The sequence below is a fragment of the Petromyzon marinus genome, chromosome 62, assembly GCF_048934315.1.
Source record: "Petromyzon marinus isolate PM22_M1 ecotype Great Lakes invasive population chromosome 62, UKy_Petmar_22M1.pri1.0, whole genome shotgun sequence".
Taxonomy (NCBI): domain Eukaryota; kingdom Metazoa; phylum Chordata; class Hyperoartia; order Petromyzontiformes; family Petromyzontidae; genus Petromyzon; species Petromyzon marinus.
Genome location: NC_133728.1, coordinates 4,061,695 through 4,089,640, shown reverse-complemented (window position 1 = coordinate 4,089,640; position 27,946 = coordinate 4,061,695). Strand labels below are relative to the sequence as shown.

Here is a 27,946-nt window from a genome sequence, read left to right as displayed (position 1 = left end):
TCCTCAGCGTGCCTGGAAAGGCGATGTTGAATAATCCTTGCCAGGACCTTTCCCGGTGCACTGAGGAGTGAGATGCCCCTGTAGTTGTTACAGTCTGTGCGGTCCCCCTTCTTAAAGAGGGGGACTAGACACTCACGCCCACAGAGAGAGCCGCTCCCTCACACACACACAGATTGCTCACACACACACGCATTCACTCAGAGCCACTCACTCACCCAGACTCACACTCTCACTCACCCACACACAGCCGCTCACACACACAGACTACTCACACAGACTCACACTCACCCACACACACTCAACTCATAGATTCACACTCACCCACACATAGCCACTCACTCACACTCATCCAGACACTCACTCTCACTAACTCTCACTCATCCACACCGAGAGATACGCTATCACTCTCCCACCCACTCATCCACTCTCACTCACCCACTGTCAATCACCCACTGTCACTCACCCACTCTCATTCACCTTGTGTAGTACCCTCACGCACCACCAGGGGTCCACGCACCCCCCTGTAGCACCTTCACAGACCACCAGGGGTCCACGCACCCCCCCCCTGTAGTACCCTCACAGACCACCAGGGGTCCACGCACCCCCCTGTAGTACCCTCACACACCACCAGGGGTCCACGCACCCCCCTGTAGTACCCTCACAGACCACCAGGGGTCCACGCACCCCGCTGTAGTACCCTCACAGACCACCAGGGGTCCACGCACCCCCCCCTGTAGTACCCTCACACACCACCAGGGGTCCAGAGGTTGGGAGCCGCGGCTCTCGGCATCATTTCCCGCAGCAACTACAACTCAGCTCGCCTGCGGGGCCAGCACACTGTCGGCACTGCAAAGACAAAGATTCCTGTAACAGACTGTCGGGGCAGACGCTTCTTAAAGCTCCGGGAAGTTCCCTCTCCTCTCCTCTCTCTGGCTCCCTCTCACATTCTCTCTCTGATCACTTTCCAGCATCGCAATCTCCCTCGTCACTTTCCTTCGTATTTCCGCGATCGAACCCAACAGCACAAAAAAAAACACTCCACCAAGGCCTACGTCTTTTTTTCCCGATGCAGTAGTCGTGCAAGAGTTCCAGACTGCAATTCGCGGAGAGCCGAAATCACCGATAGCCAAAATCGCCTACAGCCAAAATCGCCTACAGCCAAAATCGCCTACAGCCAAGTCGGTAAGGAACCACGGAGCACCATACGCCACAAACAAACGGCTCGCCTGCTAAGCCCTTACCCATCACGACTACGTACGCCCACGTCACCTGTTTCTCATTCGATTCCGCACCTACGAGACAACTTCATCGGCGACCCGTCTTCAGGTCATCGTCGCCGCCGACATAACCGTGCCGGCTCGCGCGAGGGCCCACGCTGGGGAAGAGGAGGCGTGCGGCACAGTTTTGGCGCCGGCTATCGTAGAGTGGCGGCGGTCACATCGCTACGGTTCTCTGCGGGCGAGCAACGACGTCTTGAAAAACAACGGCGCTGCTGCCGGCTACCACGTCTCTCTGAAATAAAACGAAACATCGAGCCGGCTTGCGCGCGTCCAGAGATGCGGCGGGGAACGGGACACCCCACCCCTGCCACTCACCCACCCCTGCCACCCACCCACCCCTGCTACCCACTCCTGCCACCCCCCCCCCTCCCCCGTGTGACAATCGTCATCGTCTCACCAACGCCATCGGATGGAGCTGCCTTTGTGCTAAAAATATCGGAAGGTTTTATTCCAAACGGGTTTCATTTTACACAGCCTTCTCCTTACCTCAATTCTCCAGGCGAGAGAGCGAAGAGCTCCCAACGTTTAAGACTCAAGGTTTAAAAAAAAAGTGACTACATTCATCAACTCTGGCCAATTAACTTCGCGATTGTTATTGTCATTATTGTTTTATATATATGCATTCGTGTATATTCATAAATTAAGTGACGTTTACGCCGTTCCAGCAATTATACGCAGGATTAAACGATGGCAATTTTAAAAGTCTCAAAGGAGACTCCAACATCCTGAGACCCCTGTCTCTCCCTGTATCTCAAACAGGTCTCAGAGGCCGAGACCCCAGTATCAGAGTCTCAATCAAGACTCCTCTGATCGTGAAAGCCGGTCTCCCCGAGTCTCAATCAGGTTTTCAAAGCGTCTCTCCGCTCGTCACGTCTCCCGGGTGCCACACGACTCAAAGCGAGTTGCCACTGTGCCCCAGTATCCGGCTGATGTTGTGCGCCGGTCGGCTGCTCTGCTGGTGCTGCTGCTGCTGCTGTTTGACCGCCTCCGCCGCCGACACGGCCACACCCAGCAACGCGCCGCCGCCGCCGCCGCCTTCCGCACCGAGCGCCGGCGAGGCCACCGGCACCACCACGGGGGCCGTGATCTCGGGGAAGAGCGCCGTCAGGTTGAAGTTGGAGAGGTGCGCCGCGTGCGCCAGGCCTCCCGGCCCCACCGTCGGCCCCACCGCCGTGCCGCCGCCGCCGCCAACTCGGCTCGGCACATCGGGCAGCAGCGAAAAACCCGGCTGCGTGAAGCCGACGGCGCGGGAAGGGGAGAGGACAGCGCCGAACGACGGCGGAGGCGCTGCCAGCTGCGGCTGAGGCTGCGCCGGTTGCGTCATTGCCGATTGCGAGCCGAGGCCGCAGCCGACGACCTTCTCGGCCGCCGCCGAGGCCCCGCCGATGTTACCGCCGCCGGCAGCGCCGGTGCCGAACAGCTGGTTAGGGAAGTAGGTGATGGGGATCTCCGCCGAGAGGCCGGGCCGCGACGCCGGGGAGTATGCGGGGAAGTACGGCGGCGCCACGTTTGCCGGGGCTCCCTCCACCGGGAGTAGCGAAGCCGCCGCGTGGTGGTGGTGGTGCGGGTGGTGAGGGTGGTGGTGCGGGTGGTGGTGCGGGTGATGGTGAGGGTGGTGGTGGTGAGGGTGATGGTGAGGATGGTGAGGGTGGTGGTGCACGCCGGCAGAGTCGGCCCGGCCCATGAACGGGTTCCCCACTCCCGGCGTCCCAGCGCCCGCCACGTCCGGGACGAACGGGAAACCGGCAAAGTTCTGCGCGGCGAACGCTCCGTGCTGGTGGTGGTGATGGTGGTGGTGGTGGCGGCCCGGCGACAGCACGCCCTCGGCGCCCAAGAACGCGCCGAGCGGCGGCGCCGACGATCCGGACAGCGACGACGACGAAGACGACGAAGACGACGAAGACGACGACGGGACGTGGGTCGCCGGGCCGTGCCGGGCGTGCGGCGCCACCGCCGCCACCGCCGAGCTCGGGCGGCAGAAAGTCTTGGCCTGCCGGCCACCGCCGCCGCCGCCGCCGCCACTCGGTCTGCTGCCCGCTTTGCCGACCGCAACTTGAGCGTCTTGCGACTTCCCGCGCTGCTGCTGCTGCTCGGAGCTCTGCCGCAGCGACTCCACGGTAGCAGCGGCGGCCGCGTCCCTTCTGCCGGAGGCGTCTCTCTGCGCCACCTCGAACAGGCCGTCTGTCTTGCAGGCGTACGCCTCCGACGACGGCGTCGCCGCCGTCGTCACCACAGCCTCGGCCCCGTCCGCGTGTCTCAGCGACGCAGGCCGAGCCGTCACGGTTGCGCTGCCACTGCCGTGCAGCTGGTACCCCCGCTGCTGTTGCTGCTGCTGCTGCTGCTGATGCGAATGCTGTGGGACCGCCCGCTGTGTCGCCAGACACCCATCGGGCGCGAGCGTTGGGGCGTATAGGCGCTGGGCGTCGTGCACCGGCGGCGGGAAGCACGGCGGGTTGAGCTTGGCTCGCTGAGACGCCGATGCCGGCGGCACTGCCGGCATCGGCGGCGGCGGCTGGTGCTGGTGCGCGTCTCCGGCGATGAGCGCTTCGGCCGAGTAGCTGGAAGTGCGGCTGCGATCGGGACGTACGTTGGCAACGCCGCCCTGCTGCTGCTGCTGCTGCTGTTGCTGGTGCTGCTGCTGCTGCCTCTGCTGCTGCTGTTGCTGCTGCTGCTGCTGGAAGTGGCCTTCTTGTGTCTTCGCGCGCAAGCCGAACAATCCGCCGGCTGCCGTGGGATGCTGGTAAGGCGTCATGTTTGAGAAAGGGAGCTGCTGCTGCTGCTGCAGTTGTTGCTGCTGCTGCTGTTGCAACAGACCCCCGCCGCTCTGCTGCGTGCAGTCATCCGTTAGGGCTGAAGTGGCAGCCGAAGATGAGACCGTTCCAAACTGCTGCTGCAGTCGGTGATGTTGGTGATGGGGGTGATGATGATGGCTGCTGTGGTGCTGGTGATGCTGCTGCTGCTGCAGGCCGTGGTGGTGCTGAACGAGCTGCTGCTGCTGCTGCTGTTGCTCGAACGCGAAGGCCGGCTGGTTGTCCCTCACGGCCAACAATGACGATTCGGAAGACGAAGAAGAAGACTTCTGCGACCCCTGGGAAACATCCGCAAGGCGTTGCAACGCCGTTAACGCAAATCGGCGACGGAGACGTACCACAACATCCTATTCATGTCGCCCACGACGACCGTCTTGACGAGCGACGGCGGCCGAGACCGCTGCCCCAACGCGCCCATAGATCAGGGCGGAGGCGATGCCGGCGCCGCGGTAAAACCCACGAGAGGGGGGCTGCTAACCCCTCCAACCAGGCACTTCTTTTACCAAGCACCGCCGTGGATACACCGAAACAAACTCGTGCTAGGAGACCCCAGGGGGACAGGCGTCCTTGACGCCTTCTGGCCAGTCTGAACCCCACCCCCCCCCCCCCCGCTGCGATTGGCCAACGTGGAATGCTCGGAGTCTCTTTGCGGAGGAGAGGCTGCCACTCCTGTGTCGGGAGGTGGACCGCTACCGCCTGGGACCTCTGTGGGACACAGGAGGTCCGGCAGGTCGGTTCTGGCTCCAGTCACCACGAGGGGTGGACAAGTTCTCCCCTCGGGAAAGGAAACTGCCAAAACGAGTCCCGCTTTTGACACCACCGATTCATTCCATTTTGCTCGAGCGTTTTGGCGCCGGTTAACTTCCTACCTCTCCGAGCGTAAACAGTTTGTCAGCCCGGGAGGGAAACACTCAGACACGCGCCCCGTTCCTCTCGGTGTCCCCCAGGGTTCAGTCCTTGGGCCACTTTCGTTCTGCACGCACCTGACCACCCCCCCCCGGCTTGGCCATACCGTACGCCAACCTGGACTTTCTGCTTCCGTTGTCACGCCGACGCTCAAGTTTACGCGAACGTGGAATCCTCCCTCGACGCAGCAGTGTCACCTGGCATGCCATCCTCCCTTGTGACCATTCAGGCTTCGGATGCAGTCTAACTTCCTTCAGTTGAGAGCTGATGAGACAAGATAGCTGCCGCTTGCTGGGTCCCGTCATCAATCGCCTGAAGGCTGGGCCCCCCCGGTCAGCGTGTTCACCGATGGCCACGGTGCTATCTCTCGATCGCTCACCAAACCATCGGAGCGCCACATTACTGAGCCCATTAGAGGCTGCAGTCTTTGACCTCAGAAACATTGGCCAGATTGCGCCCCGTTCTCCCGCCGTCGCGAGCTCAAGAAGCTGGCTCACGCGTCTGCCTTCCCACGCGCCGATATTTTTGCAACGCATTATGAGCTGGCGTCGGGCCCCCCCCTCTCCCCACCACGAGCTGTTAAACCGCCTCCAGAACGTGCAGAATGGGGCTGGCGGAGTCCCTGCTTGGACACCCCTGTGCTTGAGTCTCTCCATCGGTCACCTGTCAGGTTCCGAGTGGCGTTCCAAGATCTCGATGTATATTTGCATTTTGCGTGTCTCTCTCTCTCTCTCATCATCAAGGTGGCTAGGAGATGTTAACTACCTCGCCTGGTATGCAGGAGGTCGTGAGTTCGATCCCGACCCTGACACCTGCTGTATATTTGGAGTTTACGCATCTCTCTCTCATCATCGTCACAGTGGCAAGGAGATGTTAACTACCTCGCCTGGTTTACAGGAGGTCGTGAGTTCGATCCCGACCCTGACGCCTGCTGCTGTATATTTGGAGTTTACGCGTCTCTCTCTTTCTCATCATCATCACGGTGGCTCGGAGATGTTAACAACCTCGCCTTGTATACAGGAGGTCGTGAGTTCGATCCCGACCCTGACGTCTGCTGCTGCTGTAAAATATAAATTACCTCAATGTTATCAATAAACTCTATATATTCTCCAATCAGCTAAGCTACCAACAATAAGTCATTATATATCACAATGCTATATGGCGAAAAAATGGGTGGATTCCTACCCTCAACTTTAGGACCACGGATAGCTACGAGCCCTGTTCAGACGGACGAGTTCATCCATGGTCGGAACGGAGGAGGGGGAGAGAGACAGCTGCGAGGCGCTGTTATACTCCATGTTGTAAACCATACCATTAACCGTGGTGTGAGAGGTATTAAGAGTCAATGCCAGTGAAAGAGCTGTGGTCTGAAGGTCATCGTAAAATACAATTAATTAAGAACGGAAATGGTTTAAAACATCTTTCCAATGGTTACTAAGCCAGAATCCATCTTCTCGGTTGAAATTGTCTCTGTGCTTGTATATGTGAATGGCCTCATGAACGAATCTCTCATGGTAGCCGGTTGGTTTGCAAAGAACCTCCGTCTTGGAGAAGTCAATGTCATGTGAGCCCACTAAATTATAACAGTGATCTGCCACGGCAGAGGAGTTCGTTCTACCATGTTTCAAGTCTGCTTTATGTTCGCGGATGCAGTCCGAGATATGTCGTTTGGTTTCTCCAATGTGGCTACTACCACAGAGGCACTTTAGTTTGTAAACGCCCGGGTACTGTATGTCTGGAACAGCATCTTTTACAGATGGAACCAGATCACGGATTTTATGTACTGTGTTGAATCGGACCTGGATCTTGTGTTTATTCAGGATTTTGGAGATCTTTTTAGTGACCCCTGCAATGTAGTGTAAGGTGATGGTTTTGAGTGGCTCCACAAGAGGATCCTTCTTCATGACTGGAGTGATGGCTTTGCGGATTGTGTAGTCGGAGTAACCATTAGCCCTGAGAGCCTAGTGTACGTGCTTGAGTTCACTGGTAATGTGTTCCTGGTCGGAAATGCATTGGGCTCTATGGTATAGAGTCTTGATGCGGGAGTTCTTCTGGGATGGATGGTGGTGGGAATCCGGTTTCAAGTAAGCATCTGTATGGGTAGCTTTCCTGTAGACAAAGTGGCTCATTGAACCATCATGTCTCCTTTTAATTAAGACATCCAAAAATGGTAGTTTGCCATCTTTTTCGACCTCCATGGTAAATCTGATGGCTGGGTGTATGGAATTGATGTGGTCGCGGAATTGGTCTACAGCAGGCTGGCCATGTGGCCAGATGACAAAAGTGTCATCCACGTACCTCTTCCATAAGGTCGGGCGTAGAGTGGCAGTCTGGATGGCGTCAGTTTCAAATTTTTCCATGAATACGTTGGCTACAACCGGAGATAGGGGGGAGCCCATTGGGGTGCCCTCAGTTTGTTTGTAGAAAGTTCCATTCCAGGTGAAGTATGTGTTGGTTAAGCAATGTCTCACCAGGGGGGGTACATCAGTATGCAGTCCTTGATGAACCAGGTCTTCAATGATAGCGATGGTGTCAGGTACCGGGACTTTGGTGAACAAGGTCGTCTGGGGACAGGGAAATGTCTTTGATTGTCGATACCAGGTGAGTAGAATTTAGTACCGCAGAGGTGGTTTTTCCAGTGAAAGGTCGCAGTATATGAGCAAGAAAACGTGCCAGTTTATAGGTGGGGGAGTTGATAGTAGAGACGATGGGACGAAGGGGTGTATCTTCTTTGTGTATCTTTGGAAGGCCATATAATCTTGGTGGTCTGGCAGCAGAGGGTTTCAATGAGAACTGTTTGGTCTGATCAATTAATGCTGTTTAATCAGAGATGATTTTGTTCGTTTTGGTAACCAGGCTGTTGGTGGGATCTCTTTTTATTTTTGTATAGCTGCCATCGTTGAGTAGTTCTTGAATTTTGTTGTTATATTCTGTTTTGTCCATGATGACAGTGGCATTGCCCTTGTCGGCTGAGAGGACGACAATATCACCTCTCTTTTTTAATTGAGATAATTCAAAGCGTTCATCTTTGCTGATGTTGCTAGGTGGCAACTTACCGTTTTTGAGGGTTGCAGCGATTTCAGATCTTGCTACGTCTGCAGAGATGTGACTCAAGCCCTTGAGTGCAACGTCGACATGGGCAATGATATCATTAACCGGTATGTGTCTCGGTGTGACAGCAAAGTTTAGACCTTTAGCTAAAACGGATTTCAGACCATCAGAAATGGAACTGTTACTGTGATTAATTACGACTTTGTTGACGTCTATCTTTTCGGTGTGTGGATCCGATTTTTTGTTGGAGAGGTGATTGAATTTGGAAATCAAATTGTCCCTACATTTGGTCGACATAGTGGCAGCCGAAGAGGTAGTCATATTGGCTACATGTTCCCAATCCGATGTAGACATTATTGCTGTCAATGTTAAGTGTGATTTGTAGAGTGTCTTGTGTAACTGATTGAGTTCGGTGCGTGTAAGTCTGACTTACACGCACCGAACTCGATCAGTGGCATTGCCGACAAGGGCAATGCCACTGTCATCATGGACAAAACAGAATATAACAACAAAATTCAAGAACTACTCAACGATGGCAGCTATACAAAAATAAAAAGAGATCCCACCAACAGCCTGGTTACCAAAACGAACAAAATCATCTCTGATTAAACAGCATTAATTGATCAGACCAAACAGTTCTCATTGAAACCCTCTGCTGCCAGACCACCAAGATTATATGGCCTTCCAAAGATACACAAAGAAGATACACCCCTTCGTCCCATCGTCTCTACTATCAACTCCCCCACCTATAAACTGGCACGTTTTCTTGCTGATGTACTGCGAACTTTCACTGGAAAAACCACCTCTGCGGTACGAAATTCTACTCACCTGGTATCGACAATCAAAGGCATTTCCCTGTCCCCAGACGACCTGCTTATCAGTTTTGATGTGGTGTCCTTGTTCACCAATATCCCGGTACCTGACAACCATCGCTATCATTGAAGACCTGGTTCATCAAGGACTGCATACTGATGTACCCCCCCCTGGTGAGACATTGCTTAACCAACACATACTTCACCTGGAATGGAACTTTCTACAAACTGAGGGCACCCCAATGGGCTCCCCCCTATCTCCGGTTTTAGCCAACGTATTCATGGAAAAATTTGAAACTGACGCCATCCAGACTGCCACTCTACGCCCGACCTTATGGAAGATGTACGTGGATGACACTTGTGTCATCTGGCCACATGGCCAGCCTGCTCTAGACCAATTCCGCGACCACATCAATTCCATACATCCAGCCATCAGATTTACAATGGAGGTCGAAAAAGATGGCAAACTACCCTTTTTGGATGTCTTAATTAAAAGGAGACATGATGGTTCAATGAGCCACTCTGTCTACAGGAAAGCTACCCATACAGATGCTTACTTGAAACCAGATTCCCACCACCATCCATCCCAGAAGAACTCCCTCATTCAAGACTCTATACCATAGAGCCCAATGCATTTCCGACCAGGAACACATTACCAGTGAACTCAAGCATGTACACCAGGCTCTCAGGGCTAATGGTTACTCCGACTACACAATCCGCAAAGCCATCACTCCAGTCATGAAAAAGGATCCTCTTGTGGAGCCACTCAAAACCATCACCTTACCCTACATTGCAGAGGTCACTAAAAAGGTCCGATTCAACACAGTACATAAAATCCGTGATCTGGTTCCATCTGTAAAAGATGCTGTTCCAGACATACAGTACCCGGGCGTTTACAAACTAAAGTGCCTCTGTGGGAGTAGCCACATTGGAGAAACCAAACGACATATCTCGGACCGCATCCGCGAACATAAAGCAGACTTGAAACACGGTAGAACGAACTCCTCTGCCGTGGCAGATCACTGTTATAATTCAGTGGGCTCACGTGACATTGACTTCTCCAAGACGGAGGTTCTTTGCAAACCAACCGGCTACCATGAGAGATTCGTTCATGAGGCCATTCACATATACAAGCACAGAGACAATTTCAACCGAGAAGATGGATTCTGGCTTAGTAACCATTGGAAAGATGTTTTAAACCATTTCCGTTCTTAATTAATTGTATTTTACGATGCCCTTCAGACCGCAGCTCTTTCGCTGGCATTGACTCTTAATACCTCTCACACCACGGTTAATGGTATGGTTTACAACATGGAGTATAACAGCGCCTCGCAGCTGTCTCTCTCCCCCTCCTCCGTTCCGACCATGGATGAACTCGTCCGTCTGAACAGGGCTCGTAGCTATCCGTGGTGTTAAAGTTAAGGGTAAGAATCCACCCATTTTTTCGCCATTTAGCATTGTGATATATAATGACTTATTGTTGGTAGCTTAGCTGATTGGAGAATATATAGAGTTTATTGATAACATTGAGGTAATTTATATTTTAGTTTTTATTGGTTTACTATATAGTATTCATTATATAGTGTAGTGTATACCCAGTTACTGTTAATAGCTCAGATGTGTAGGCTTTGACTTTAACGTCGCCATTTCTGTGACCAGTCACAAGCTAATCACTAGTTATTTCAATGCTAAATTCTCCTAGTTATTTCAATGCTAAATTCTCCTGTTTGATTTGTACTAAGTGCCTCTGTGAATGTGTATGCTTTGACTTTAACATAGCCATTTCTGCGACCAGTCACAAGCTAATCACTCAGCTATTTCAATGCTAAAGTCTATGCTAATTCCTTTGTTAAGGAGTGCCTCTGTGGATGTGTATGCTTTGACTTTAACATAGCCATTTCTGTGACCAGTCGCAAGCTAATCACTCAGCTATTTCAATGCTAAATGCTATGCTAATTTCCTTTGTTAAGGAGTGCCTCTGTGGATGTGTATGCTTTGACTTTAACATAGCCGTTTCTGTGACCAGTCGCAAGCTAATCACTCAGCTATTTCAATGCTAAATTCTATGCTAATTCCTTTGTCAAGGCGCTTTGTTTCTTCTCACACAGCTTAAAGGTCGTGATCTGAGCGTGGCTTTCTCACTCCAGCGCTGTCCTCCAGACAGTCTCGTCCCTTCACCTGATGAAGGCCGCTTGTGTTGTGGCCGAAACGTCGTGAGAATTTTATTGTGTTATTTTATTTTATCAATTTATTATTTTATTCCCATTCTACGTGGCGACTTTACCGAAAGAACCAAAGAAGACTATTCTTACATTTTGACGGGGAGACCTCACCTGGAAGCCGTCCTTGCCCACTGGCTGCTGTAGACTTCGAAAGTGCGCCAGATGCCCCGTGACAGCAGCCGCGGCCGCCTGCTGCTGCTGTTCCTGCTGTTCCTGCTGCTGCTGATGCTGCTGATGCTGCTGCTGATGCTGCTGCTGATGCTGCTGATGCAGCCCAAAGCGGCCGGCCGATGCACCGACATCCGCGGCGCCCGCCGGCGAGAAGGGATCGGCGAACGCCAGCGGCGCGCCGGCGGAGGCGGAGGCCGCTGCCGCCGCGCCGTTCGACGCCGCGTCGGCGTTAGCCAGCGGGTACGAATGTCGGTGAGCCACCGCACCTCGGCTCTGCTGCTGCTGCTGTTGCTGCTGCTGTTGTTGTTGCTGATGATGGTGGTGTGCATTATGCTGAGCCAGTAGATGCTGCTGTTGCTGCTGTTGCTGCTGCTGTTGCTGCTGCTGCTGTTGCTGGAGGTGGTGGTGGTGGTGGTGGTGAAGCTGGTGCTGGCCGGGAACAACGAAACCACCGTAGGTCCTCGGGTCAAACGCCGCCCGGCTCCTGTCAGAGCGCGGCTCCGCCGAGCGGCCGCCCTGCTTCCTCCTCTTCGACGACGACGACGACGACGACGAGGTGGACGACAGCTGCCGCTTCCCGCTCTCGGCCGCCGCGCTGCCGCCGCCGGCACCGGAAGCCCTGGGCCTCCCGGTGCCGTGATCTTGGCTCATGGACGAGGTCGCGGGTACGGCCGAGAACGAGACGCAGCTCAAGTCGCAGTGCTGCTGCTGCTGCTGCTGCTGCATCTGTTGCTTCCGTGGCACAGCGAGCGCCTGCTGCTGCAGTTGCAGCTGATGCGAGATGCCCTGCTGCAATCCCTGCCGCGTTGACAGCTGCTGCAACTGCTGCAGTGCTTGCGTCTGCTGCTGCTGCTGCTGTTCCGCCTGATGCTGCTGCTGCTGCTGCTGCGCCAAGCCCGGCAGGCGTCCCATGACGGCGCCTGCCGGGCTACCGCCGACGCCAAGCGGGTTCTCCCCCGCCGGCTTCGGGCCCGGCTCGGGCACCGCGTGACGGATCGGCAAGGCGCAGGCGGCCGCCGGCTGTTGCAGCAGCAGCAGGGACGACCTCCCGCCGCCTCCGCCGCCTCCGCCGCCTCCGCCGCCTCCGCCGCCGCCGCTCTGGACGCTGGCGGGCAGCTCGGGCGCCATCCGGTCGCCGAAAACCGCGCCGGCGCTCCCCAGCAGACTCCCCAGGCTCTCCGCTGCGCTTCTGCCGCCGATGCCGACGCCGGCGCTGCTGCCGGCGCTCCCCACGAGGTTGTTGACGCTGCTCAGGTTGCTTCCACGGGCGCTACCGATGCCGAAGCCACTTCCGCCGGCGGTGCTTCCGACCAAGTGAGCGATTCTGCCGCCCGGCCCGCCACAGCCACCGGAGCCGCCGCGGCCGCCGCTCCCGACGCCGAAGTTGGCCCCGACCAAGTGGCTGACGCCGCCGGTGCCGCCGAGGCTCGTGCCCCCGACCAAGCGGCCGACGCCCCCGCCGCCGCTTCCAATGCCGAGGCCGCTTCCGCCGGCGCCTCCGCCGACGCTCCCCACCAAATGGGTCGCGCCGCTCAGCACGCTTCCGCTGCTGCTGCCAAGGCCGAGGCCGAGGCCGGCGCCGCCGCCGCCGGCGCCGCTTCCGACCAAGTGCTTTATGCTGCCGAGGCTGTTTGAAGCAGCGCCGCCAAACACGCTTCCGCCGGCGCTTCTACTGCCGAGGCCGCCTGCGACGGCATTTCCGGGATCCCCGAGACCGGCGCTTCCCACCAGGTGGCCGACGCCGCTCGGCACGCTTCCGCCGGCGCCGCCGAGGCTGAAGATGCTGTCGCTGGCGCTCCGGCAGCTGCCGAGGCCGGTGCCTCCCATCAGGTGGCCGACGCCGCTCGGCACGCCTCCGCCGCCGCTTCCGACAAAGTGGCCGATGCTGCCAAGGCCGCTCGCATTTCCGCTTTCAGCACAGCGGCCGACGCCGCCGCCGCTGCTGCCGCCGCCGCCGCCGCCGCCGGTGCTGCTGCTGCTGCTGCTTCCCCTGGCGCTGCCGGCAAGGCCGACGCTTCCCACGAAATGACCGCCGCCGCCGCCGCTCACGGCGCCGCTCACGGCGCCGCTCACAGCGCCGCTCACAGCGCCGCTCACAGCGCCGCTCACAGCGCCGCCCGCGTTTCCCGACGTCGCCCCCCAGCAGCGAACGGTGGCCACGGTCGTCGACGGGCTCCCGGCACAACTCCCCACCGCGGGTAACGCCGCGCTGTCCTCGCAGCCACCGCCGGCGCCGCCGCCGCCGCCGCCGACACAACCGTCACCGGCATCGCCGACGGACACCGGCGGTGGCGCCACCGTGGCCTGGCTGTGCCGCCCACGGTGGGCGTCGCCAATTTCCTCGCTCCCCCGGCTCTCCTCCCCACCCTGCTGGTGCCCTGGCGTCACCGTTGCCTGCAGCAGCTGTTGCTGTTGCTGCTGGTGGTGATGGCGCAGCTGCTGCTGCTGTTGCAGCAGCAGCTGCTGTTGCTGCTGCTGTTGCTGTTGTTGGGAGTGACGGTGGTAGTGGAGGTGGTGATGGTGGTGGTGGTGGTGGCCGTTGCCGTGCGACGACGGAGGGGCCCAGCGTGCGTCCGGCGTCGGGGCCCGGTCGGCGCCATCGCCGGGCGCCGGAGACGACGCCAACGACGACGACGAGGACGACGACGACGACGACGACGAGGAGGAGGAGGAGAGCGATGAGGACGACGCGACCGTGAGCAGCGACGCCACCGAGAATCCGTGCGTGCCGGAACTGGGAGCCGCCGTGCCGGAGCCGGCGGCCGCGACCGCCGCGTCGCCGGCGCCGGCCGGCGGCCGCGACGCCGGCGCGGCGCCGTGGCCGCCGGCGTCGCCGTCGGGGTGCTCGGCAGCGGCGGGCGGCCGGACGGCGGCAAACGGCTGCGCCGCACGGCGGGCGACAGAGGGAGGCGGAGGAGCGGAGGCCGGGCGAGGGGGAGCAACAGCAGCAGCAGGAGGAGCAGCAGGGGGAGCAGGAGAAGAAGCAGCGGCAGGAGGGGGAGCAGGTGGATCATCAGCAGCAGGAGGAGCAGCAGCAACAGGAGCAGGTGGAGCAGCAGGAGCAGCAGCAAGAGTGGGAGAGCAGAAGGCGGAGGGGGCGGAGGGTGACGACGACGACGAGGTGAGGGGGACGAGAGGCGACGAGGGGGCCGCAGGTGAAGATCGGGGGAGGAGGAGGAGCGAAGCAGCGGGAGGCGGGAGAGGTGACGACGAAGACGAGGAGGCGGAGGCGGAGGCGGAGGAGGAGGCGGAGGAGGCGGAGGAGGCGGAGGAGGCGGAGGAGGCGGAGGAGGCGGAGGAGGCGGAGGAGGCGGAGGAGGAGGCGGAGGAGGCGGAGGAGGCGGAGGAGGAGGAGGCGGAGGCGGAGGAGGCGGAGGAGGAGGAAGCGGAGGAGGCGGAGGAGGCGGAGGAGGAGGCGGAGGAGGCGGAGGAGGCGGAGGCGGAGGCGGAGGAGGCGGAGGAGGAGGAAGCGGAGGAGGCGGAGGAGGCGGAGGAGGCGGAGGAGGCAACAGGAGGCGAAGAGGAGAGGAGAGATGAAGAGAAGGCGGAGGAGGAGGTAACAGGAGGCGAAGGGGAGAGGAGAGATGAAGAGGTGGCTGGAGAAGAGGGGTGGCTCGGCAGAGGAGGGGGGGCAGGGGGTGAAAGATCGGCCGCAGGGGCCACGGGAGCGGACAGAGTCGCGGTGGGGGACGAGGCGAGAACGGGGGACAGCGTGGGGGCAGACGTGGGGGCAGACACGGGGGCAGACACAGGGGCAGACGTGGGGGCAGACACAGGGGCAGACACGGGGGCAGACACGGGGGCAGACACAGGGGCAGACGTGGGGGAAGACGTGGGGGCAGGAGGCGGGGGAGCCAGAGACGGAGGAGCCAGAGGTGGAGGAGCCAGAGATGGAGGAGCCAGAGACGGAGGAGCCAGAGATGGAGGAGCCAGAGGTGGAGGACCCAGAGGCGGAGGAGCTAGAGATGGAGGAGCCAGAGGTGGAGGAGCCAGAGATGGAGGAGCCAGAGATGGAGGAGCCAGAGGTGGAGGAGCCAGTGATGGAGGAGCCAGAGGCGGAGGAGCCAGAGACGGAGGAGCCAGAGGTGGAGGAGCCAGAGATGGAGGAGCCAGAGATGGAGGAGCCAGAGTTGGAGGAGCCAGAGGCGGAGGAGCCAGAGACGGAGGAGCCAGAGGCGGAGGAGCCAGAGATGGAGGAGCCAGAGGCGGAGGAGCCATAGACGGAGGAGCCAGAGATGGAGGAGGAGTCAAAGGGGGTGGAGTCAGAGGCGGGTGAGTTGGTGGAGGAGGAAGATCGAGGGAAGAGGGTGGAGAAGTTTCCACTGGTGTGGAAACTTCTCCACCCAAGGACATCACCGAGGCAGAGTGAGACAACGCTTCTGCCGTTATCGCTGCTGGCGCCGGTGGTGCCGTTACCGTCACCGGTGTCGGCGCCGCCGCCGGTGACGGCACCGACGCCGCCGCCGGCACCGCCGTCAAATCGCGACCTCCGCCAGACGGAGCGCCCGCCGCCGCCGCCGCCGCCGCCGCCACCGCCCTTCCCATCCCGGTAGCAGCCACGGACGCCGCCTCAACCGCTCTCTCCGGCATCTCGCTCCTCTCTCCGCTCTCCCCGCCGGCGCCGTCGGCGGGAGGGCACCTCCTGCGCCCGCGCTTCTGCCTGGGCGCCGACTCCCTCCTCCCGCGCGCCTGCATCTTCCGCTTCCTGCCCAGCAGCGCCCGCACCGTCTTCAGGGCGCCGACGGCGCCAACGCCGGCGCCGTCGCGGGAGGGCGACGGCGCCGGGCGGAGCGGCGCCCCCTCCGAGATGCTGCGGTTGAGGCAGGCGATGGCGCTCAGCGCGGCGCTGGCGCCGGTGCCGGCGGCGGAGTCGGCCCCCGGTTCCGGCCGTAGGATCTGCATCCGGGCGGCGTGGCCGTCGGCGAAGGAGAGCAACGAGGAGGACGGGGAGGAGGAAGCCACGGAAGGGGAGAGGAACGGCGACGACGACGACGACGAATAAGGAGGGGAAGAGGAGGACGCTGCCAGCGAGGGGCTGAGCGGCTGGATGTTGAACAGCTGCCCGTTCACCAGCACCGTCTGGGACGGCACACCTGGCACGGGTGCCGCCCGCTGCTTCGGCGCGGCCGCGGCGGCGGCGGCGGCGGCGGGCGGCGGTCGTGGCAGGATGCTCACGAGCGGGCGCCCGCCTCCCTTGCGGCCCGAGTTACCGGCGGGCGCCCTGTCAGCCGCGCCGACGTGGCCGGTCCGGGACGTTCCCCTCCTCTGCAGCAGCAGCCCGGCGCGCACGCCGGGCTGCTGGACGATGAGCAGCGGCGTTTGCCGCGCTCCGGCGACGCCGACCTCGCCGCCGCCGCCCGCCGCCCCGCCCCGCCGCTGCTGCTGCCGCCGCCGCTGCTGCTGCCGCCGCGCGCCGGTCGCGTTCCGGGCCGACGTCCCCGCGACCGGAGCGGCCGCGTCGGGCGGCGGCGGCGCGCCGACCGACGCGGCGCCCCGAGGGGCCGTCAGCAGAAACGCCGGCGGATTTCCGGGCGGCGACGCGGGCGGCGGGACCGGCGCCGGAGATTCCGACGACGGAGCTTGCGCAGAAACCGAACCGTCGGCCGGCTCCTCGCCGGGAGGCGCCCGCGGGGGAGGGGGACTCTCCGGCGGGACCCCGGCGTCGCCGGCGTCGCGGGCGGCCGCCGTTGCCGGGGCGTCCGGCGGCGAGGCGAACGGCGGCAGGGCTGGGGACGGCGACGGCGAGAGCGACGACAGCGGCGACGCCGCGGCCGGCGGGCCGGGCTGCGCGGCAACGTCCGGCGGCGGTTCTGCGGGCGGCCCCCGCTCGTCCGCGACACCGGGGCTCCCCGTCGCCGCGACGCCCCCCGCGGCGGCTCCGTCGTAGCGGCCGCTGCCCGTTCCGTTCGAGCCGACGGGCCCGCGAATGTCGGGCTGATCGGGGGGCGCTACGGGACTCTGTACCACGGGACTCTGCGTCTGTGTTACAGGACTCAGTGTCTGTGTTACAGGACTCAGTGTCTGTACCACAGGACCCTGCGTCTGTGTTACAGGACTCTGCGGCTGTGTTACAGGACCCTGCGTCTGTGTTACAGGACCCTGCGTCTGTGTTACAGGACTCAGTGTCTGTGTTACAGGACTCAGTGTCTGTACCACAGGACCCTGCGTCTGTGTTACAGGACCCTGCGTCTGCACCACGGCACTCTGCGTCTGCACCGCGCCCATCACCTCCAGCGTCCCGCAAGCCGCCCCCGCCGGCCCCGCCGCCACCACCGGCCCCGCCGCTGTCACCACCGCCGCCCCCGCCGTCACCACCGCCCCCGCCGTCACCGCCGGCCCCGCCGCCGAGCCGTGCGCGCTGCCGTTGGGGCCGTGGATCTGAGCCCCGGGGTAAACGATCAGCGCCTGCGGCGGCCGCGGCACGAACACCGGCACCGCCGCCCCCTGCGCCGTCGCCAGGAGAGCGGCGACTCCCGGCGTCCCGGCCGGCGCCGGGCCCCGCCGGGCCTTGGCCTTGCCCTTCCAGTGCACGGTGGGGTCGTCGAAGAGGCAGATGTCGTTGGCCCTGAGGAGCTGGGCGAAGCGATCATTCTCCTGGCGCAGCACCTCCAGCTGCAAGCGCAGGCGGTGGATTTCCTCCACTGCGGGGCGGGGGAGAGGGGGGGAGGGGGAGGGGGGGGAGGGGGGGGAGGGAGGGGGGGAGGGGGGGAGAGTGAGGCAGTGGTGGGGTGGTGTGTGGGTCGGGTGAGTAGTGTTGGTCGAGTGGCAGTGGTGTTGAGTAGGTGGGTGAGTGGGTGGGTCGGGTGAGTGAGTAATCTTGGGTTGAGTGAATGGTAGTGGTGTTGAGTAGGTGGGCGAGTGGGTGGGTGGGGTGAGTAGTGTTGGGTTGAGTGAATGGCAGTGGCGTTGAGTGAATGGTGGAGTGAGTGAGCGGGAACGGTGAGTGCTGTTGGGAGGTACGAAGAGCGAGTGACGGTGGCGAGCGTTGGTGGTGAGAGTCGGAGCGAGTGACAGTGGTGAGCGTTGGTGGTGAGGGTCGGAGCGAGTGACGGTGGTGAGTGTTGGTGGTGAGGGTCGGAGCGAGTGACGGTGGCGAGCGTTGGTGGTGAGGGTCGGAGCGAGTGACGGTGGCGAGCGTTGGTGGTGAGAGTCGGAGCGAGTGACGGTGGCGAGCGTTGGTGGCGAGAGTCGGAGCGAGTGACAGTGGCGAGCATTGGTGGCGAGAGTCGGAGCGAGTGACAGTGGCGAGTGTTGGTGGTGAGGGTCGGAGCGAGTGACAGTGGCGAGCGTTGGTGGTGAGGGTCGGAGCGAGTGACGGTGGCGAGCGTTGGTGGTGAGAGCCGGAGCGAGTGACAGTGGCGAGTGTTGGTGGTGAGAGTCGGAGCGAGTGACGGTGGTGAGCGTTGGTGGTGAGGGTCGGAGCGAGTGACGGTGGTGAGTGTTGGTGGTGAGAGTCGGAGCGAGTGACAGTGGTGAGTGTTGGTGGTGAGAGTCGGAGCGAGTGACAGTGGCGAGTGCTGGTGGTGAGAGTCGGAGCGAGTGACGGTGGTGAGTGTTGGTGGTGAGAGTCGGAGCGAGTGACAGTGGCGAGTGCTGGTGGTGAGAGTCGGAGCGAGTGACGGTGGTGAGTGTTGGTGGTGAGAGTCGGAGCGAGTGACGGTGGCGAGCGTTGGTGGTGAGGGTCGGAGCGAGTGACGGTGGTGAGTGTTGGTGGTGAGAGTCGGAGCGAGTGACAGTGGCGAGTGCTGGTGGTGAGAGTCGGAGCGAGTGACGGTGGTGAGCGTTGGTGGTGAGAGTCGGAGCGAGTGACGGTGGCGAGCGTTGGTGGTGAGGGTCGGAGCGAGTGACGGTGGCGAGTGCTGGTGGTGAGAGTCGGAGCGAGTGACGGTGGTGAGCGTTGGTGGTGAGAGTCGGAGCGAGTGACGGTGGCGAGCGTTGGTGGTGAGGGTCGGAGCGAGTGACGGTGGCGAGCGTTGGTGGTGAGAGTCGGAGCGAGTGACGGTGGCGAGCGTTGGTGGTGAGGGTCGGAGCGAGTGACAGTGGCGAGTGCTGGTGGTGAGAGTCGGAGCGAGTGACGGTGGCGAGCGTTGGTGGTGAGAGTCGGAGCGAGTGACAGTGGCGAGTGCTGGTGGTGAGAGTCGGAGCGAGTGACGGTGGCGAGTGCTGGTGGTGAGAGTCGGAGCGAGTGACAGTGGTGAGCGTTGGTGGTGAGAGTCGGAGCGAGTGACGGTGGCGAGTGTTGGTGGTGAGAGTCGGAGCGAGTGACGGTAGCGAGCGTTGGTGGTGAGAGACGGAGCGAGTGACGGTGGCGAGCGTTGGTGGTGAGAGTCGGAGCGAGTGACAGTGGCGAGCGTTGGTGGTGAGAGTCGGAGCGAGTGACGGTGGCGAGCGTTGGTGGTGAGTGTCGGCTGGTGAGAGTCGGCTGGTGAGCGTCGGCTGGTGAGCCAGCAACATTTGCTCACCCTGCTCAGGAGTGCCGCTGTTGAGCAGCAGCTGCTCATTCCTCTTCCTCAGCTCCGTGATGTAAATCGACGCTTGCTCCAGAATCATGTTCTTGCTCTGGGGCCATTGGGAGGGGTGGGGGGGGGAGCACCGGAGAAGCGAGGGGAAGCGAGGAGAATCGGGAAGCACGGAGAAGCCAGGAGAAGCGCAGAGAAGCGAGGAGAAGCGAGGAGAGGCGAGGAGAAGCGAGGAGAAGCGAGGAGAAGCGAGGTGAAGCAAGGAGAAGCGGGGAGAATCGGTAAGCACGGAGAAGCGAGGTGAAGCGAGAAGTGAGGAGAAGCGAGGTGAAGCATGGAGAAGCGAGGAGAAGCGCGGAGAAGCGAGGAGAAGCACGGAGAAGCAAGGTGAAGCAAGGAGAAGCGAGAAGAAGCGAGGTGAAACGAGGAGAAGCGAGGAGAAGCACGGAGAAGCGAGGTGAAGCAAGGAGAAACGAGGAGAAGCGAGGAGAAGCGCGGAGAAGCGAGGAGAAGCACGGAGAAGCGAGGTGAAGCAAGGAGAAGCGAGAAGAAGCAAGGTGAAACAAGGAGAAGCGAGGAGAATCGGGAAGCACGGAGAAGCATGGAGAAGCGAGAAGCGAGGAGAAGCGAGGATCGGGGAGAGAAACAAAGCGAGGAGAGTCCTCGCTGTAACGTGGGACGCTCACCGTCTGCAACGTGGGACTGGGGCTACGCACTTGTAAACCGACATTCTTTTACAAGTGCTGATTGCATTAAGTTTGTTTCCCTTTAGCCCGCGCCTTCCGATTAGCACGGTTGGCTACGTAAAGCAGTTCATAGAGACCCACGGACATCCAGACCATAGACACCCAGGGAGAACCACAGAGCCCCACAGAGATCCAGAGCCCCACAGAGACCCAGAGACCCACAGAGCCCCACAGAGACCCATAGAGCCCCACAGAGACCCAGAGACCCACAGCGACCCATAGAGCCCCACAGAGACCCATAGAGCCCCACAGAGATCCACAGAGTCCCACAGAGACCCAGAGCCCCACAGAGACCCAGAGACCCACAGAGCCCCACAGAGACCCATAGAGCCCCACAGAGACCCATAGAGCCCCACAGAGACCCAGAGCCCCACAGAGACCCAGAGCCCCACAGAGACCCAGAGACCCATAGAGACCCAGAGACCCACAGAGCCCCACAGAGACCCAGAGCCCCACAGAGATCCAGAGCCCCACAGAGATCCAGAGACCCACAGAGCCCCACAGAGACCCAGAGACCCATAGAGACCCAGAGACCCACAGAGCCCCACAGAGACCCAGAGCCCCACAGAGATCCAGAGCCCCACAGAGACCCAGAGCCCCACAGAGATCCAGAGCCCCACAGAGACCCAGAGACCCACAGAGCCCCACAGAGACCCATAGAGCCCCACAGAGACCCAGAGCCCCACAGAGACCCATAGAGCCCCACAAAGACCCAGAGCCCCACAGAGACCCATAGAGCCCCACAGAGACCCATAGAGCCCCACAGAGATCCACAGAGTCCCACAGAGACCCAGAGCCCCACAGAGACCCAGAGCCCCACAGAGACCCACAGAGACCCATAGAGATCCATAGAGACCCACAGAGATCCAGAGCCCCACAGAGACCCAGAGACCCACAGAGACCCATAGAGACCCACAGAGACCCATAGAGCGCCACAGAGACCCATAGACCCACAGAGACACCCATAGAGACCCACAGAGACACCCATAGAGACCCACAGAGACCCATAGACCCACAGAGACCCATAGAGACCCACACAGACCCAGAGAGACCCACAGACCCACAGAGACACCCATAGAGACCCACAGAGACACCCATAGAGACCCACAGAGACACCCATAGAGACCCCCATAGAGACACAACCATAGAGACTCACAGAGACACCCATAGAGACACCCATAGAGACACCCATAGAGACCCACAGACCCACAGAGACACAACCATAGAGACCCACAGAGACACCCATAGAGACACCCATAGAGACCCACAGACCCACAGAGACACCCATAGAGACCCACAGACCCACAGAGACACACCCATAGAGACCCACAGAGACACAACCACAGAGACCCACAGAGACACCCATAGAGACACTCATAGAGACCCACAGACCCACAGAGACACCCATAGAGACCCACAGACCCACAGAGACACACCCATAGAGACCCACAGAGACACAACCATAGAGACCCACAGAGACACCCATAGAGACACCCATAGAGACACCCATAGAGACCCATAGACCCACAGAGACACAACCATAGAGACCCACAGAGACACCCATAGAGACCCATAGACCCACAAAGACACCCACAGAGACACCCATAGAGACCCACAGAGACCCATAGAGCCCCACAGAGACCCATAGAGCCCCACAGAGACACCCATAGAGCCCCACAGAGACCCATAGAGCCCAACAGAGACACCCATAGACCCACAGAGACACCCACAGACACAACCAGAGACCCATAGAGCCCCACAGAGACCCATAGAGCCCCACAGAGACCCACGTGCGTACGTGCAAGCCGGCGCGCGTGAAGCTACCTGCTTGAGCGCGGCCGAGCAGGGCAGCAGGTCGCCGATCTTGTTGATGCCGTAGTTGATTTTCTTCTTCCGGTGTCGCTCCACTGATGCGGGCGCAGGGGAAAGGGCGGCACAGCACAGGGCAGGCGCTCCCTCGCTAGGCCGCCGGGCTCACGTTGTCATGCTGCTGTTGGTGATGGTTACCGATTGTAGTCGTGTTGGTGGTGGTGACGGTGCTGATGGTAATGACGGTGCTGATGGTAATGACGGTGCTGATGGTAATGTTGGTGGTGGTGATGGTGCTGATGGTAATGACGATGGCGGCAGTCGTGACGGTGCTGATGGTAATGATGTTGGTGGCGGTGGTGATGATAATGCTGATGGTAATGATGTTGGTGATGGTGGTGATGGTGCTGATGGTAATGACGGTGGCGGTGGTGATGATAATGCTGATGGTAATCATGTTGGTGGTGGTGGTGATGGTGCTGATGGTAACGACGGTGGCGGTGGTGATGGTGCTGATGGTAATGATGGTGCTGATGGTAATGATGGTGCTGATGGTAATGTTGGAGGTGGTGATGGTGCTGATGGTAATGATGGTGGCGGTGATGATGGTGCTGATGGTAATGATGTTGGTGGTGGTGGTGATGGTGCTGATGGTAATGACGGTGGCGGCAGTCGTGATGGTGCTGATGGTAATGATGTTGGTGGTGGTGATGATGGTGCTGATGGTAATCATGTTGGTGGTGGTGATGATAACGATGACGATGGTGGTCGCCGTGGGTCGTCGTAACCATCGTCAGCCTTGACGACCGTCGTCCACCCATCAACGTCATCGTCGACTGAAGCAACACTGAACGTGCGCTTGTGTCTCACCTGCATTGTGCGACTCCCTGTTCTTCATCCTGTGGGCAGAGACACGAGAGGGAACACCACAGGATCGCAACGTTCACTTGGGCACAGATGCCCGGTATGGGCACGAGGTCAGCGAGTTACAAGAGCAAACGGCACACACACACGAAAACACAACGGGAGCGCGTGAGCAAGCAATTACGGAGGATGCTCCTTTGCCTTCGCCACTCAAGTCCGTCAGCCTGCGAGCCTTGTGCACGTCCGCCCGTGGAACTTCTCGACCCGCGCCGTACTACTGCAGTAGACCGCGCTAATCGGAGGCGCCGGGGGAAGGATAACAGACCGAAGGCAAAAAAGCAGTTGCAGAGAAATGGGTTTTGAAACGAGACGATCGAAAAGCTCACGGCACCCAGTGGCTTCCTCATCTCGGAAGGGAAGAGCGTCCCATGCGGCCTGCACCATGACTAAATCGGCGAGGCGTCGCCTTGCCTCATTCGTGGCGATCGCTTTAGCGCGGTGTAACGGACCGACGGGGGACCGAACTTACCTTGGGGATCCCGGAACCGGTTCCGGCATCATTATCTCCGAGATTCCGTGCCGCGCGTCTTTTCGCCCGGAGCTCCTCGCCTCGTCCCGTCACCCGGCGGAGCTGTGGGGGACAGGAGCCGTGAACGCGGACGCGGGGGTCTGCGCCAGGCTAGGTGCACTTTGAGGAATGCCGAGGCGAGTGGAGACTGGCCTGGCCTGGCCTTGCAAGGAAGGGATTCATCGGGCAGGATTTGGTGAAAACATCGGCACGGGGGTAAATATACAGCTTCGTAAACGATGGCAACTGTATCGGCTAGGTGGAGAGTTCGGGCTCCTTTGAGCCTACCCGTTTGAAAGGGGCGCTTTAAAAAAGACCGGAGGTTATTGTGATTGCTCATTGCAGGATTCCGGCAGGAAAAACGACGCCGCTGCCTTACCTCAAAAACAAATAGGGGTCATTGCGGTGGCCACAAAAGCAATTGCCGTGCCAACCCGTGAAGATTACCACGTATTCGCTTTGCAGGGAAATTGAGCGTTCCATACGGCGTACAGCCGTTTCAACGCGGGCACGAATCATTGTTCGCGTCCATCTGTTTTGTGTGTCGCTCCCTTGCGATGGTGACTTTGTAGGATGAACGTTGAGATTCATAAGGGGCGCGCGGGGGTGGGTCCAATACGGTCTGAGTTGGTCTCTATTAAGGTAGGGTTTGTACTAATACTTTCAGCAGTTTTTTTTCTTTCTCTTGCCAGTGGTTGCCCCACCCGATGACGACTGCTTGTGTTAGCGATCTCTCCCACGCGCCTTTACCGAAGGAGCCAAAGGGTGTGGATTCCTGCAGTCACGAAAAGCTTCAAATGAAGGTAGGCACTGATAAGGTATGCAAGAATGATATTTGTTAAATGCACGGGCCGGCCGTAGGAGCGGTGGCGGAGTGGTCAGTGCGTCTGGACCATCTCTCTCTGTGGACACCAGCCAGCCAAAATCCCACCTCCCCGCACCGCCGCCGCGTGAAAACCTTCGCAAACCCCGCAGTGACCGGCGGGGTGAAGTATGGTCGAAAATAACCCCCCGCGGTACACGGCGTTGAGGGAAGCCTTTTAAAACCCGGCACTGATAAGAGTGGACAATGTGTCTCTGTTTGTACATGTGTGTGTGGCTGTGTGTGTGGCTGTGTGTGCCTGTGTGTGTGTCTGTGTGTGTGTACGTGTGTGTGTATGTGTGTGTGTGGCTGTGTGTGTGGCTGTGTGTGTGGCTGTGTGTGCCTGTGACGGCCTGTGTGTGTCTGTGTGTGTGTCTGTGTGTACGTGTGTGTGTACGTGTGTGTGTACGTGTGTGTGGCTGTGTGTGTCTGTGTGTGTGTCTGTGTGTGTCTGTGTGTGTGTACGTGTGTGTGGCTGTGTGTGTGGCTGTGTGTGTGGCTGTGTGTGTGTACGTGTGTGTGTCTGTGTGTGTCTGTGTGTGTGTACGTGTGTGTGTACGTGTGTGTGGCTGTGTGTGTGTACGTGTGTGTGGCTGTGTGTGTGTCTGTGTGTGTGGCTGTGTGTGTGTACGTGTGTGTGTCTGTGTGTGTGTCTGTGTGTGTCTGTGTGTGTACATGTGTCTGCCTGTGTGTGTACGTGTGTGTATGTGTGTGTACATGTGTGTGCCTGTGTGTGTACGTGTGTGTGTACATGTGTGTGTGTCTGTGTGTGTACATGCCTGTGTGTGTACGTGTGTGTGCCTGTGTGTATACGTGTGTGTACATGCCTGTGTGTATACGTGTGTGTGCCTGTGTGTGTCGACTCAGCCTCAAATGAGGACCTGGTGCGGTGTGCAGTAAACATCGCCACTAGGGAGACAAAGGCGGCCGGGCGTGGTTGCTGGCCACCCACCCCCTCGTGTGCTCGCTAACAGCACTTGCCCCTACAGTCTGTTGAGGTTATACGGTGGGGGGTGGATCTTTGTATGTGTGTGTCCCCTCGGCCAGAGCGGGAAATTCCACGATACCATGACGGGCGCAAGTCGACTCTACACTATGCACAGAGTTGACAGGGATGTTGCTGAACAATGTTACAGTACAATGTTACAGTACAATGTTACAATGTTACAGTACAGTGTTACAGTAAAATGTTACAGTATGTTACAGTACAATGTTACAGTACAATGTTACAGTATAATGTTACAGTACAATGTTACAATGTTACAGTACAATGTTACAGTACAATGCTACAATGTCGCTGTACAATGTTACAATGTCGCTGTACAATGTCGCTGTACAATGTTACAATGTCGCTGTACAATGTTACAATGTCGCTGTACAATGTTACAATGTAACAGTATAATGTTACAGTACAATGTTACAATGTTACAGTACAATGCTACAATGTCGCCGTACAATGTTACAATGTTACAGTACAATGTTACAATGTCGCTGTACAATGTTACAGTACAATGTTACAATGTCGCTGTACAATGTTACAATGTTACAGTACAATGTTACAATGTTACAGTACAATGTTACAGTACAATGTTACAATGTTACAGTACAATGTTACAATGTTACAGTACAATGTTACAATGTCGCTAACAATGTTACAATGTTACAGTACAACGTTACAGTACAATGTTACAATGTCGCTGTACAATGTCGCTGTACAATGTTACAATGTCGCTAACAATGTTACAATGTTACAGTACAATGTTACAATGTCGCTGTACAATGTTACAATGTTACAGTACAATGTTACAATGTCGCTGTACAATGTTACAATGTTACAGTACAATGCTACAATGTCGCTGTACAATGTTACAATGTCGCTAACAATGTTACAATGTTACAGTACAATGTTACAGTACAATGCTACAATGTCGCTGTACAATGTCGCTGTACAGTGTTACAATGTCGCTGTACAATGTTACAATGTCGCTGTACAATGTCGCTGTACAGTGTTACAATGTCGCTGTACAATGTTACAATGTCGCTGTACAATGTCGCTGTACAATGTTACAATGTCGCTGTACAATGTCGCTGTACAATGTTACAATGTCGCTGTACAATGTTACAATGTTACAGTACAATGTTACAGTACAATGTTACAATGTCGCTGTACAATGTTACAATGTCGCTTTACAATGTTACAATGTCGCTGCACAATGTTACAATGTCGCTGTACAATGTTACAATCTTATAGTACAACGTTACAGTAAAATTGTCACAACGTTACAGTACAATGGTTATAATGTTGCAATGATCTACGTTGTGTTCTTAACGGGGTTCTTGACCTCGCGGCCTAGCGACAACCCGAAACCAGACACCCCCGCAACCACCGCTCTTGCCTGACCTCCCTACCCAGCTCCCTCGCCTCGCGCCCGGCGAGAGGCCGCTCAGGCGAGCCCGGAGGCTTCGGCCGACTGGCTACGGGGAAAGAGTGCTGGAAGGGCCCCACACTCTTAAGACCGCGACAAAATTCAATCTTACTCCGTCAGCGTCTTCATGGTCACAGCGGTCGCGCCGCGGTAGCAGTATTTTGTTTTCGTTGCTAATTATATTTTATTCACTTTAACAAAAAAATAAAATAATTCTAATGTAAATACACTTCGCGGCGGGCCCCATAGGCCAGGACGAGTCAGACCGAGCCAATGGATCGCCGATCCGGTCGAATGGGGGGAGTCAATGCAATCGCTCACCTTCGATTCACCCTTTCTGCGTATCGATTGCTCTGGTCCGTTACTAAGGGGCGTTGCTAGGGGTAAGTGGGAGTGGGGGGGGGGAACCACGTGGCTACAGCTTCAAAGAAGAAAAATCATGCATTAGCATGGCCCTCTGTCCTCCTCTACTTAGGGGCCGTCCATAAATGACGTCACTCACCTGGGGGGGGGGGGGGGGTCAGACATTTGTGACGAGGGGGGGGGGTTGAGAAATGTGACGTCACATCAAAATTCGCAACTTTAAATAAATATAGACAACACGTTCTATTCTTGGTTCTTTCGGTAAAGTCACGTAGAAGGGAAACAATAAAATAATAAAAATTAAAAAACAATAAAAATTCTCACGACGTTTCGACTGCAACACAAGCAATCATCATCAGGTGTGAAAACCACAACAAGAAAATGTGAAAAAAGTGGCGTTTTTTAAACGTTAGCACCACGGAGAGCGATTTGGCAGTTTATTCAGATGGACGAGTCCATCTATGTTCGGAAAAGAGGAGGGGGGAGACGACAAAAATGGATGCGGTCTGAAAGCCACCGTAAGCGTGAACAATCAATTAAGACCCGAAATGGTTGATCAAATCCTTCCAATGATTGCTAAGCCAGAATCCATCTTCT

General features: G+C 58.3%; 1 protein-coding gene across 1 annotated transcript; it reads right to left on the bottom strand.

Moving 5' to 3' along the window:
* Window positions 1-1,700: 1,700 nt before the first annotated feature.
* Window positions 1,701-27,327, bottom strand: LOC116955849 (uncharacterized). Its single transcript, XM_076053683.1, has 7 exons — window positions 27,099-27,327; window positions 23,660-23,761; window positions 23,137-23,165; window positions 22,282-22,364; window positions 19,715-19,811; window positions 11,193-17,893; window positions 1,701-4,368 (listed from the first exon to the last, which is right to left on the bottom strand). The coding sequence occupies exons 2-7, from the start codon at window positions 23,689-23,691 to the stop codon at window positions 2,173-2,175; spliced, it is 9,138 nt and encodes a 3,045-aa protein (XP_075909798.1). The 5' UTR covers window positions 23,692-23,761; window positions 27,099-27,327; the 3' UTR covers window positions 1,701-2,172.
* Window positions 27,328-27,946: the final 619 nt, after the last annotated feature.

Excerpts from the sequence above, each read along its gene's own strand:
- LOC116955849 (XM_076053683.1), bottom strand. The coding sequence starts at position 23,691 with ATGATGCCGGAACCGGTTCCGGGATCCCCAAG. Across the intron at positions 23,166-23,659 it reads CCGGTTCCGGGATCCCCAAG|GATGAAGAACAGGGAGTCGC; the intron begins GTAAGTTCGGTC and ends CTCTGCCCACAG. Across the intron at positions 19,812-22,281 it reads GCTCGGCCGCGCTCAAGCAG|AGCAAGAACATGATTCTGGA; the intron begins GTAGCTTCACGC and ends CAATGGCCCCAG.